Source organism: Schistocerca piceifrons, chromosome 5, assembly GCF_021461385.2.
Source record: "Schistocerca piceifrons isolate TAMUIC-IGC-003096 chromosome 5, iqSchPice1.1, whole genome shotgun sequence".
Lineage (NCBI taxonomy): Eukaryota > Metazoa > Arthropoda > Insecta > Orthoptera > Acrididae > Schistocerca > Schistocerca piceifrons.
In genome coordinates, this window is record NC_060142.1 from 520924972 (window position 1) to 520939511 (window position 14540).

The window sequence follows — 14540 nt, forward strand, 5'->3', positions numbered from 1 at the left end:
TTAATTGCTTCATACAAAATTACTAATTAAATTAAAAATTTGGAAGTGGGCATAAATTAGTATGAAAAAGGCAAATCCAAACACTAAAGAAACTGAATGTATGAAAGCTAGTTTGAGAAAGAAATTGTGGGCTATAAATTATTTTCAAAATAATTGGAGATACTGTCTTACATAACTTGACACTTTGCTCAAACAATCTTTACTTTTTATACATGGCTATGGAAAGGAGCAAGAAAATAATCAAAGAATTACAGAAAAAAATATTCAGTTTTATAAAACCACTAAACAACACAACTGTAGTAAACTCTACCCATATAAATTACTCTAAATTAAAATTTTTCACCAATAGCCTGGTTTTTTTCTGTATACAATTACAATTCAATGAAATTGAAATTGCAATATGCATTCCATAGATCAATTTTTGCGTGGTAACGCATGGATATGGAAAGAGTCAAAACATTTAATTCATTATTAGTTGTTCCCATCAGGGCAATAAACGAAGATTAAGAATACAAATTGAAAATAATAACAAAGTAACACAATCAGTAAGTGCTAATTACACTCACAAACAGAAGTTAAGATATAATTTTCAGATTTTATCTGCACAATTTTTTACAGAGTAAAAGTGACCATCTTCTTGACCTACAGATCATCAGTTAATCTAATTAAATCAGCAAGATATATTGAATCAGGAGCACACAACAATATATGGTAAACAATCTTCACTCTCTCAGCTATAGAATTCTTCTAGAAAACAGAAACCTTTTTCAAGTAAGAACTCCTTTAGCTTACTTTTAAATAGTATATTATTACCTTATAGACACTAATATTACTTGGAAGTGCATTGAACAATTTTGTCCTTGTGTATTTTACACCTTTTTGCACCAGAGACAAATTTTTCAGGTTGCAATGTTTGTCACATTTCCTTCTTGTTTTATGATGATGGTATGTTTTATTTGTTTCGTGCTGAGAAGGACTGTGAAGCATGAATGTCATGATTGAAAAGTGATATTGTAAAGTAGTGGTTAGTATTCCTATCTGCATAAAAATGTTCCGACATGAGGTTCTTGGAGGCACTCCACACAAAATTTGGACAACCTTTTTCTGACTTGTAAAGCCTTTTTTTCAGCAGTGGTGTATTGCCCCAGAAGTTTATTCTATAACACATAAGCGAATGGAAGTAGCCAAAGTAAGGAGATTTTGAGACTTTGATGTCTCCAATTTTGGCAATTATCCGGAAGGCAAATCTTGTTGAACTAAGCCTTTTGAGGGTTTGGTGGATGCGTTGTTCCCAGTTAAGTCTGTTATGTATATATAAGTCTAAGAATTTCAAACGATCTACCCTCTGTACCCACTGGTTCTCATGTGCAGTGTTCATCTCTTGTGGGCTTTTGTTACCATAATGTAAATGAATGTAATTGGTTTTGCCAATGTTTACTGATAGAGAATTTACTGTGAACCAATTCAGAATGTCCTCAAGTAATTGATTGGCATTAATTTCAGGTCAGGGTATGCCTTATTGTCTGTCACAATACTTGTGTCATACCATCTGCAAACATCATAAAGTTGCTCACTTTATTTGACGACAAAGATAGGTCATTGATATATGTGAGAAATAGTAGGGGACCAATGACAGAACCTTGTGGAACTTCATAATTTACTGTTCCCCAGTCAGACTATACCCCTTGCTACCTGTGTATTGTTACCATCTAACACTATCTTCTGTTATCTGCCCTGTATATAGGATTTGGGCCAGTTACCCATTTGTCTTCGGAGTCTATACTGGGATGCTTTTCTCTATAAGTATTCTATGATCGACCCAGTCAAATGCCTTAGACAGATTGCAAAATATGCCGACAGGTGATGTATTCTTGTCAAGGCAGTCCAAAATGTTGCTGGTAAATGAAAACATAGCTTTGGTTGTGGAGATACCTTTTCTGAATCCAAACTGGTTTTTACTAACTACTGCAAAGTTTTCTAGGTGACTGACTATTCTGGGATATATTAATTTTTCAAGGACTGTAGAAAATGTAGCCAAAACAGAGACAGGACAAAAGTTTGTAACATAAGAGGCATCACCATTTTTGTAGAGGGGCATTACAATAGCATACTTCATCCTGCCGGGAGCAGCAGGCTTTTAGCATTTTGCTGGAGTTGTTGTCGACACCAATTGAATTTTTTTCTTTTTAAAGAAATAATGGCTTCTCTTACTTCGTGTACTGTTATGGGGGCTACACCTATCTGCTCTATGGAATTTGGGAAAAGAGCTTCCAGTATTTTTAAGCCCTCTTCTATTGAGCCACGGTGCTCAGTTTTCTCAGCAACACTTAAAAAGTGCTAATAAATTTTTTTGCCACAGTCTCTTGATTTTGTACTAGTCTACCTTCATTACTGAGAACAATGTTTTGGGACCTACCGAGGCAATTTGCACCAGTCTCATTTTTTGTCACTTCCCATACTCTTTTGATTTTGTTGCCAGATTTATTACTTTTGGAGCACAGATACAAACTTTTTGTCTTCTGAATAACTTTACTTAGTATTTTACAGTGTATTTTATAGTTATTTAGCTGGTTGTGATTGTCAGAATTTTTTGTGGCAATGTACAGCTCTCGTTTCCATTTGCATGAAATCTTGATACCAGGCTTTTTGGTATGTTTTGTGGTATGGGTCTTATATTTTCTTTGGGAAGGTACTTTCAAATATCAGTGCCACTTCATTACTGAAAAGACTGTACTTGGATCTGATATTTTCTAAACTATACAAAGGTCTCCACAGTCTGTGGCTTGGAGATGTGATTTAAAAATCTGGATACTTTCATCACTAACTGTTCTAGCTATTTTCCAATAGGGGCGACTATCTTTCTCATAGATACTTGCACTATTTATAGTGAGTCTTTGACTATTATAGTCAGAGAGACCACTCAGGATGTGCACAATAATTGTATCACCTATTTTGGTCCAGTCTATAAATATATTATCAATCAGTGTGCTTGTACATGAAGTTATTCTAGTAGGGAAACTAACTACAGAAGCCAGATTATATGTGAATATCAAATTTTTTACATCTGATCTGTCTCTGGAATTTGTTAGAGAGTTTACATTGAAATCCCCAAGCAGTATCACATCTCTTTTGTGTTTGAATAAGTACATTAGGAGAGCATCTCACATCTTCAAAAAGAGACTAAATTTCCCTGAGTGTGCTCTGTACCCTGCAACTACTGATATATGGCAGTTATTGAAAGACAATTCTATGACATACACTTCCAAATGTTGTTCTAAATTTAATCTGCACATCACTTTCAAACTTCCTAACTTTCCTTGCATCAGGATATTCAAGGAGTGAGACACACCTAATTTTATGATGTAAGATTGTATCTTGCAGTATTTCCTGTGAAGATTGTAGCCATTAGAGAATTAAAAAAAAACTGTACAACTGTTGGCACAAAAAATAATCCCCCCTCAAATAACAACGAATGGCCTCTCAGACCATGATGTACTGTCCCCCATGTAAATTACTATTATTCAGGTATAAAAAAGCCAACACAGTCTGAGTTACATCTGTCAGGAAACTGCTAAAAGACATGAACTGTAGAGATGATTCCACTGCTCATATATAGCACAGCACATTTGTCAATAAACATGAAAATGGTTTTCCACACAAAAGTAAAGCAGTTTTGGGGAAAAAAAACTTAAAATAAAAGAATTATGTATACAAAAAAGGAGACTGTAATGTCAAGTCAGCAACTTTTCTGATGTTGATCCTGTACTTAATTACAAGGTATACTCCAGAATAATTTATTTTATTGCGAGTTCTGTTGATCCTGGTAACAATGGAGTTGCAAGGATATGGAACGAGTCAGTATTTTTACAATGTGAGCAATACAGCAGCACACAACATGGTTAATTCACAACAAGACTCACAGTACCAAAATAGAACATTACAAGAAATAAAAACATATTACATACATCAGAATTAATACTTATGTGCACCCACCTGAATTAACAGTATCAAAGTATTTGAGCAACAATATAACACTATAGCAACAAGTAGTTTATATTTATGCTTACATTGAATGGCTAACACAGTTGTATAATAAAAACTTGCTCCTATGCACTAAAAAAATCACAAATTGAATAGAGTGACTTTTGTATTAGGTATTCCTTCTGTTTGCTCTTGAACTTTGGTGTTTCAGGAGCAAGACTTTTCATGGCACTGGGTAGAGCATTCTATATTTTCATGCCAGTATAGTTCACTCCTTCATGTACAAGGGTACTGTCAAACGGGGTGATTTTGGACACCGGGGCAAAATCGGACGTATGGCTTATTTGCTCTTTGCCACTGCATAAAAACAAAGAGTTACTTATTATAACATCCGTGTGCCAGTTATTTTAAGTGCAAGAATGCATTTATTGCTTTCCACAACTTTTATTTTGTGTCAATTATTTCTCTAGGTGAATAATTGATGAACAGACTCAGTGTTAAAATTACATGCCTTATCGTAATTGTTTCGCCGAGCAGAAAGTTATTGTTACCATAATTGTCGATGCACTCAGTAGCTAACAGCATTGAGACAATTTCTATACAAGTTTGTTGAGTTTCTCGTGCAAGGTTATAAAATAACGATGGTTTTTGTAAAACTGTGTACTGTGTGGGGTGATTTTGGACAATGCCAAGAACATATAAGAGCAGGAGAGGTCCTACAGTACAGTGTAATTATGACCCAGAACTTTTTGATAAAGCAGTTTGTGATATTCAGAGTGGTAAATTATCGTACAGAAAAGCATGTAATTTGTATGGTATACCTCAATCAACCCTACAAAATAAAGTGCAGGAAGCACATACGAAAAAAATGGGAGCCATTGCTAAATAAAAAAGAAGAAGAAATGTTGAAGCAAGGTATCTTGATGGCTGCACATTGGGGATTTCCCTTCACTAAATTGGATATTAGATATTTATTTAAAGGCTACCTTGATAAATCTGGCCGAAAAGAGAAGAAATTTTGTAATAATCTGCCAGGAGAAGAATGGGTGCACTTATTCCACAAACGACAGTCAGAAGATCTTTCTATGTGCTTAAGCGAAAATATTAAATGAGCTCATGCAGAAGTGAACAAAGAGAATGTTCAGATGTTTTTCTCCAATATCAAGGCAAAGCTGGAAAATCTCCCACCATGTGTAAAATGTCACCAAAATAAAATAAAAAACATATAGAACTTTAAAAAAAAAGGCAGTAACTGTCCGAATTCGCCCTCTATATACTGTAACTTCAGACAGAGCTTTAAAAAACACATGTGTCCGAAATCATCCCAGTTCATGAGATGACTTCAGACACCTTATTTAACTGCCTCAGATAAATGTACCTACACATACTCTTTCTGTTTATGGGATATTTTATTCGTTACACATATACCCTACCACTTCCATAATAATCAGTTTAATCTAACAATATATACAAAAGTTACAATCAAAATAATGACAAAATCATCCAAAATCACCCTGTTTGACGGTACAGTTAGACTGGTTATTATGAAAGCCCTCTTTTGACCTTGTGTTGTGACAATGATATTCACTATTGGTTTTAAAGAGAGAGTGGTTTTATTAATGAAACATACAAGCAAGTATACATACTGAGATATCATTGTAAATACCTGTAGTTTCCTAAACAGATTCCTGCATGAGTGCATTGGTTGCACACCACTCATGATGCATATAGCTCTCTTCTGAGCAATAAAAACTTTTTTGCTAGTTGCCCCAAAAGAAGTGCATGGAAATATCTGAAATAAGCAGCTCTTATGGCTTCCCTATGTGTGGTTGATGCAATTATGTGTAAGGCAAATGTTGCAGAATGTAGCCTTTTTTATAGATCTAGGATATGGTTGGACCAATTTCATTTGCAATCTATACACAGACCCAGGAACTTAGTCAAGTCAACTTGCTTTACTTGTTGTCCATTACATTCTATATTTATATCCCTGATTCTTTATGTGTCATGTGAAACTGTAATAATGAGTTTTTTTTATATTCAGAGAGAGTCTATTACAGTTAAACTCTTTCAGAACTTCATCAAATGCATTGCTCGCAGATGTTTCCCAGTTGTTCCCTGTTGATTTCTATAAGAGAAGTATCATCAATGAATATGGTGAACTTCCTCACTGACATGGTGGGAGGTCATTTATAAATATAAGAAACAGTAATGGTCCCAATACCGAGCCTTGAGGCACTCCAGTGTTGACTGTGCCCCACTTGGATAAAGCTGGGATTCGATTACTGTCAGTAACTATTATCCTTTGTTTCCTATCTGTAATGTAGGATTTAATCCATGTCCCAATTATTCCATTGTTCTCAGTAATGAAGGTAGACAAGTACAAAATCAAGAGACTGTGACAACATTTTTAAAGAGCACTTTTTAAGTGTTGCTGAGAAAACAGGACACAATGGCTCATTAGAAGAGTGCTTAAAAATACTGAAAATTCATTTCCCAAATTTCATAGAGCAGATAGGTATGGCCCCCATAACAGTACAGGAAGTAAGAAAAGCCATTACTTCTTTAAAAAGCAAAAATTCAACTGGTGTCGACAACATCGCCAGCAAAGTGCTAAAAGCCTGCTGCAATCAATTCAGTGAAGTTCTAGCTCATATATTAAATGCCTCTCTGAAACAAGGTATCTTCCCTGACAGAATGAAGTATCCTATTGTAAAGCCCTCTACAAAAAAGGCGATGCCTCTGTTGTTAAAAACTACTGTCCTGTCTCTCTTTTGACTACATTTTCTAAAGTATTTGAAAAATTAATATATGCCAGGATAGTCAGTCACCTAGAAAATTTTGCAGTAATTGGTAAAAACCAGTTTGGATTCAGAGAAGGTGGTCTGCTTTATTTAGTAGAATTTCATGGTTGACACAGTCAAAAGCCTTGGATAGATCACATAGGATTCCAGTTGGTACCAATTTTCTCTTAAGAGATTCGAAAATTTGATTGGTGAAAGAGTAAATAGCATCATCAATTCATAGGCCTTGCTTGGAAACAAAACTGACATTGACTGAGACTATTATGGCTGTTCAGGTGATTAACAATTCTCGTGAGTACCCGTTTCTCAAGGACCTTTGAAAAACTTTTTAGCAGGGATATTGGGCAGTAGTTTGTAACATAAGTTTTTTCGCCTTTTTATTGGGTAGTAGTTTGTTACATCAGTTGTTTCACACCTTTTTCAAACAGTGGTTTCACACAGTCATATTTTAATATAAGTGGAACAATACTTTGTTTTAGGAATTCATTAAAAATGTGACACAAGATTGCATTTATATAGCCATGACAGTGCTTAAGTATCTTAGTTGAAATATAATCAACCCCACAAGAGTTTTTTGACTTCATCTCTCTGATTGTCCTATTGATATCACTGACTGTTATGGGGGGTTATCCAAATCTGGCAAACTCTGGCATTGTTAGCTTTATGCGTAAGGGCTACTGCGTCACTCACTGAGCATTCACAGCCAAATTTTCAGCAGCAGTTAAAAAAATGCTTATTGAAGATATTAGCAAGTATTTTTTACAAATTTTCCATTCTGGATTAATTCTATGTCAGTCACATATTCTACTTTCTTTACCACTCACCCTTTTTATAACTTGCCAGACGGTTTTTCATTTGTTATTTGGATTATCAATTTCAGATGTCATGTACATAGTTTTGGTTTTTTTATAACCCTACTTAATGAAGAAAGTAATCAAGTCACTGAAGAATTATGCATAATGAGAAGAGGTTAGCCACATCATTAGGCAAAACAAAAATGATGTGGAACACAGTGATCGAAGAAACTAGCAAAAACCAATATGTGCACCTGAGCCAAATGGCCTTGCTGTTTTAAACATTTTAAACTACTGCAACTCTTAAATGGTTTCTGCTGTAGTGATGACATTACTCTTACTAAAAAGCCTAGTCTTTCTAGTTTGAGGATATGTGCAATACTTTGTTCTCTTAATTAATATATGCTTTCAAGAAACTTTCAATCATATTCCCCCCCCCCCCTTTTTTTACACAATAATTCTAATAATGATGTATACTCCTTGATTTATCTACAGTAATGTCCTTTGGTTTTATTTTAACATGCAGTTTTGGTCTTTGTATGAAAAATTTTAAAACATGGTAACCTGCACAATTCTATTTTGCATTCACTACACTGGTAGCTTGTGTCTCTGCACAACACTTTTCCAGTAAGTTTTTTGCCTCTCAGAGACACACTACACATTTTTTTCTGTTTCTTCCCTATTTCAACCTCAATCTTACTCAGGAAATGGTTTCAGTTAATAGCATGTAGAGTCCCAAGATACCAGGTCATGGTTTGAGATCTCTGCTTTCTGCAGGATCTGCCCTGATGATTGTCATAAACTGTGAAGTTGTGAGGTGTTTTCCAGTTACCTTGTACAATACTCAGGTCATAGTTCGAGATCTCTGCTTTCTACAAGATCTGCCGTGATGATTGTCATAAACTGTGAGGTTGCGAGGTGTTATCCAGTTACCTTGTACAATACTCAGTAATCTATCATCTACATTGCTATTGTGAGGAATGCCAACTTTTTTCCATGAGTTCACAGTTTTGTGCTCAAGCTGTCACTGGTCACTGGTCTGATAAGTCCACACTCAACTTGTTTTTATTATAGTTCACCACACAGGTTGGCTCTGACTTCCCCCTGCTTCTGTCATCAATGAAGGCCACCATCTCAGCAATGTGCCTTGTATTTATCATGTGCACATTTCTTTTGTCCTAACAACAGAAAGCTAAGATATTTCCCTTATGCCTATAAATTAGTCCACCTTGAAGCAACCCAAGAACTGTATCGTGTGAGATACAGAGGTGAGAAAGTGCGCCAGGACTTACCCCAGTTCACTGCTAGTAGCGCCATTATCACCTTAACACATCTGCGCATAGCGCGCAAGTACTGCACCACAATATGAAATTAAAAATCAAAATTTAGTTGTAAGACTTTTTAAAAATATAGTTTAGTGTTATAATGTTCAAAATATCAAGTCTTTATGTTCTACACTTAATAGTTTACGTAAAAATTCCGTTTTAAGAGAAAAAAAGTGGCACTAAATAATGACGCTAGAAAGCCAGAAAAATAACACCAGAATCCACATTTTTAGGAAAAATCAGAGGCAGTAATTAATGGACTTAGAAATATGAAAACTTGTTTTATGCTCCAGTTCACCCCAAAAATAATAACTGAAAGACCACATTAAGCTACCTGTTACAGTTTTTGAATAATTAAGTATAAAACCAATTTTGTAATTAAAATGTAGACAATTGTTGTAGATTAAGTACCTGTGATTTTAATGATAGAGAATTTTGGTTAAAGTGGATGATAAGACATACCAAGTTATAGGGCTATAGTAAATTTGAGAGTTGGTAGTATTAATAACTGCTGACACAAATTCTGGTAAAGATATGGTTCAGAGGTAACGATCTACCGTTAGTTCTACTATAAAAATTCTAGAAGGCAAAGTTTTCATTCTAGCAAGCTGAAACTTTTTTGGTGATTTCAAACAACTTAACTCAATACAAATAAATATTAAGAGGGTTTTGATGTAATTTGTAACTATATTATTAAAGTTTATGTGCCCGAGAAAGCGATGGTTCGGAGGCTGCTGCAGTATGCAGATAGCCGTAGACAACAGGCGTTCCCGCGTCCATCCACTCTGGCACCTATATAAATACAGCCTGAGAGGCAGTATAAGGTTCACTTTGCATTCAGCTACTGTAAGATCCACGTGTGTTAAACGTCGGCTTGTGCTCTGCCTCGGATGACGTCAGAGTCGAACTGTGTCAAAGCAAGTATTTTGCAGTAAAAACGGATAGTGAACTCGCAAGGACAGTACACCTTCCTGCATCACTTAGAATTCACCAAAGTAACTGTTAGTGCGCTGTCTGTGTGAATTACAATTCCGTGTGGCAAGTGGTGACTTTATTTCCACTTTTATGGCGAGCATTAATTTTGAACATTTATTGCAAACTTTCATTTGAGTAATTTTAGTCAGGGCAAAATACAATCTGGTAGAAACATACCATAGAGGTCGCCTCTGAACTGCTAAACATGCTGTTAGAATAGAAATACTTGTTTTCAAAAAATTGAACATAGTCAATTTCCTAGTGTTGTACGTGAGAAACCTTATGTAATATAATTTTTAACTGAAACTATATACTTTTATTTAAATCATAGTCCTGATCACGCAACAAAATAGGAGAATAGAAACCTTTCTTTCAGTGGGCTGGACCAGAATGTGGCCCTGCAGACTGGAAACCAAGGACAGTATGCTTCCTTTCGCTTTCTGGCTGACCGCTAAATTAGTTGCCAGGCTCGCGTGAGAAAAACGGTGAACAAACAAATGATTAACTTTTACCTGCCGCCCCACAACCTCACTGAAGTTTTAGATCTTTTATAGCAGGTACTCTCTGTCTAGACTTTCTTGTAGTTCCCACAAGAGCAGTTTTTGCAGCTTCGAACACTGAAGCAACGGCTTGACTGGTGCAGCATCTGTCAGTAAAAAAGTGCAACCTTTTCCTGACAAAATACCAAGTAATGCCTTTGTGAGTTCATTGTATCAGACCTCTCAGATACATAAACAAAAAAAAAATGCCAGACATAACCTTCAGGGCCTAGTGAACCATGTGCCTTCCTCTCCATTAAAAAAATGCCAGATATAATCTGTGTAACTTTGATAACATGCACACTTTTATCCCACATTTATTTTGACTTCTGTGGCATGTCTTTCTTGAAATACAAATGGCCACGACATTTGTACATGACTTTACCTATTGCAATATTGTGAGATGGTGTATGTGCATGCTGGAAATTAGCAGACACTTTATCGAGGAGGGGTCTCACCTTGTGTAGTGGGTCGTCGCCACTTTTTCTTAGCTACTGAATTTCAACTGATGTGAAAGTTTCTCAAAATATAAAGAAACCTATCCTGCCTCAAGATGTTTGGATGGAAATTACATGAAACAAGAGGATTCTTGGACCAATGCTCTTGTCTACGGGCTCTCACACTTACACACATCTCCTTTCCAGTTTGACAATGAGTAGGTAGGTGAAAGGGAATATGCGCTTTGTAAGTTCCTTATGCTTTGTTGTGCATACATAGTAGTTTGCTGTTTATATGATTACAGTAGTCTGAAAGTAAATATGAAAAGAAGTCTAGAGATGTGATTTTCTGGTCTAAACTGACAATGTTGCACTTCCCAGATTGTCTTGAGAACAGATAAGATATCTGGTACATGGTCAATAGCCACCCAGCATTGGTACACGATCAGTAGCCACCCAGCCTTACTCAGAATCAGTACTGCACAAAGTTCTTAGCCACATTCTTGCTCATGGTCTTCTGCACTCTTCAGGTGTAGTATCAACAGGAATAATGGCAATACTGTACTTGACTGTAGGCTTTACCAGTGTAAACTGTTGATGAAGGTTTCTCGGGTCTCCAGCTGGGTGGTAGCGTTGATATCTCGCGAGTTTCAGTGAGTGTCATACTACCCATCTTCTGGCGAAGTGTCAAGATTTGCGGAGAGTGGGCTATTCATATATGCAGTCACCCCCATCCACTAGATCTCAGGTGGCTGTGGTGGACAGGCAGCGTGCGCGCAGTGATGGGGATAGTGGTCACATGCAGCGGCCGGATTTGGTTCTCTGTGTAAGCATTCTGTCTGCGTACACAGCGGAGGATGTTGATGGGTGCACTCCCGATGGATTGGCGCTATCCCAAGGTTCCATGCTGCGCTGAGTTGTATCCCTCTTCTCTGTTGACCAGATTGTCGTGAATCCTTATTTCTATGGATTCTTTGATAACGCTTTCCCAGAAGCCAGACGCTCGGCACAGTACCTTCGTGTTTTCGAAGTTGAAGGTGTGTCCTTCATTTATGCTGTGTTCTGCTATGGCTGAATTTTCTGTGTGGCCTAGTCGCACACATATGACACGTTCTCTGCTGCATTTAGATGTACAGTATTGTGTTTGCCCAATGTATTGTTTTACCGCATTCGCGCGGTATGCTGTGTACTCCTGGTGTGTTAAGGTTCAGCGCATCCTTGGCAGAACCTAGGAGCTCCCTAGTCTTCGGTGATGCTTGGAGAACAGTTTTGATATTGTATTTGCCCAGATTACATGCAATTTTGGTTGGGAGCGGACCCATGTATGGAAGGAATGTGTCATTTTTTCTTCTTCTTCTTCATCATCTTCTTCTGGGGTTCTCACTGCTTTCTTCTTCCTTTCAAGTGCCCTGTTGACCTGCATTTCACTGTAGCCAATTTGGTGGAAGACTTCCCTCAGGTGTTGCAGCTCGGATGGTAGGTTGTCTTTGTCACAGATGGCACGCGCCATATGTACCAGGGTGGTCAGTACTGTTTTTCTTTGTGCTGGATGGTGGCAGCTTGTTGCATGAAGGTACAGGTCTGTTTGTATCTTCTTCCTATGTACTGCATGGCCTAGTGAACCATCTGCCTTCCTCTTAATTAAAATATCAAGGACGGGGAGACGTCCATTTTCCTCCATTTCCATTGTAAATTTTATGTTCGGATGGATGCTGTTGAGGTGTTCCAGAAACTCATCTAGAGACTGTTTGCGATGTCCCCACATGACAAAAGTGTTTTCAACATAGAGAAAGAAGTGCTTTGGTTTCTGTCTGGCAGTTTGAAGGGCCACCTCCTCGAAAAGTTCTATATAGAGGTTTACAATCGCAGGAGCCAGTGGGGTGCCCATGGCCATACTGTCGATCTGCTCGAAGAATTCCCTGTTGCACTAAAAGTAGGTGATTGTTAGTGCATGTTCGAAGAGGCTGACTGTTTGTGGTTCAAAGTGCTGGGCTAAAAGTGCCAAGGAGTCTTGAAGAAGGGGCACTTTTTTTGAAAAGCGACATCACGTTGAAGCTCATGAGTAGGTTCTCCCTTTGTAGTCGCATGTCCCTGAGTATTTTTACAAATTCAGCTGAGTTTCTCACATGGTGGCTGCAGTGTCCAACAAGGAGTTTGAGCAGTGTTGCTAGGTATTTAGCAAGTCCGTGACAGTGAGAGTTGATGGAATGCACAATCGGCCTCATAAGTACCCCTCCCTTATGGATCTTGAGGAGCCTACAGAGGTGTGGTATCGCTGGTGCTCTGGGGTACAGCTGCTTCTCCATTGGCTCAGGTAAATCCAATTTCTTCAAAAGATCTACTCATTGTAGATCCTACTGCAGCCTCTTGTAGGCCTCGTCTTGTAGCAGGTTTATTTTCTGGCGGTACTCAGCAGTGCTTAATAGCACTGTAGTGTTCCCTTTGTCTGCTGGTAGTATCGTTATATCAGGGTCATCTATAAGGGACCGGGGAGCTGCTCGTTGTTCCGCAGATATGTTATTTTTATGTAATCAAGATCTGTCAATTATTCTGCAAGTTTCACGTCTGACTTCCCCCTTTGGAAGCCTTCCGTACTGCTTCTTCCAAGCCGCTGATAATGTCCCGTTTCGGCATCCTTCTGGGGATGGGGGCAAAATTCACTCCTTTTCTGAGTATTGCGATTGTGGCAACATCCAGTTCTTTTCCAGTCAAATTGACCACAGCTCTGGTGTCATTCATCTCCTTTTTAGTAGTCTGAGTCCCGGGTAGTGTGCCAAATTTGCCGAGTTGTTTAGATGCAGAGCCCCGTTTTTGCACCTCACTGTTGGAGTACTTGCTGCAGTCGGCCCATTCCCACAGATAAGCTGGTAATGTCCTTGCCAGTTGTAGGTGGCATGTGAGAAGGGTGTGTGCATTCCTGTCAAGCTCTTTCTGAGTGAAATGAATGCGCTCCCTTACTGATGCCATGCCTGCTAGTCATAATATCCAGTCGGTCTTCTTACATTTTACTGGACGTCGAATAACCGCAAACCTTGGTAAGATGTTCTCACCTCAACAGTGTTGCAGGAAAGCAAGTGTGCTGAGAAGTTTCCCTTTCCTGGTGTGTTCTTTCTGCAGCAGTTTGAAACTGCAGACTATTTTCTCCACATAAAGTGTCATATATGTGACTGCAGGCTTTCCCAGCATAAACTCTTGACGAAGGTTTCTATGGTCTCCAGCCAAGTGGTGGCTTTGATATCTCGCGACGTTTTGGGAAGTGTCATACTACCCATCTTCTGGCGAAGTGTCGAGATTCGTGGAGAGTGGGCTATTTATATGCGCAGTCACCCCCTTCCACTAGACCTTGGGTGGCTACAGTGGACAGGTGGAATAGCACGGTAGTAGGGATAGTGGTCGCCCCGGTGGCCACGTCGGTTCTCGGCGTAAGCGTTCTGCGTACGCCCGTGGCAGAGGACGTTGACGGGCGCGCTCCCAACAGATTGCCGCTATCGCAAGATTCCATGCTGCGCTGAGCTCGATTCAGCGCATCTTTTGCAGAACCTAGGAGCTCCCTCGTCTTCGGAGGTGTTTGGAGAACAGTTTTGATATTGTATTTGCCCAGAATAAGTGCAATTTTGGCCCGAGAGCGGACCCACGTATGGAAGGAACCCGAGTCATTTGTTTTCTTCTTCTTCTTCTTCTTCTG

The 14540-nt window shown here is 38.3% G+C and overlaps 1 protein-coding gene across 1 annotated transcript in view; it reads right to left on the minus strand.

The window, feature by feature from the left end:
- Positions 1-4321: 4321 nt before the first annotated feature.
- The window catches only part of LOC124799118 (protein PFC0760c-like), a 195077-nt gene continuing 184858 nt past the window's right edge, over positions 4322-14540 (minus strand). The window contains exon 11 of the mRNA XM_047262656.1: positions 4322-4338. Coding sequence (XP_047118612.1) covers positions 4322-4338 — 17 coding nt within the window. The remainder of the gene's footprint in view (positions 4339-14540) is intronic.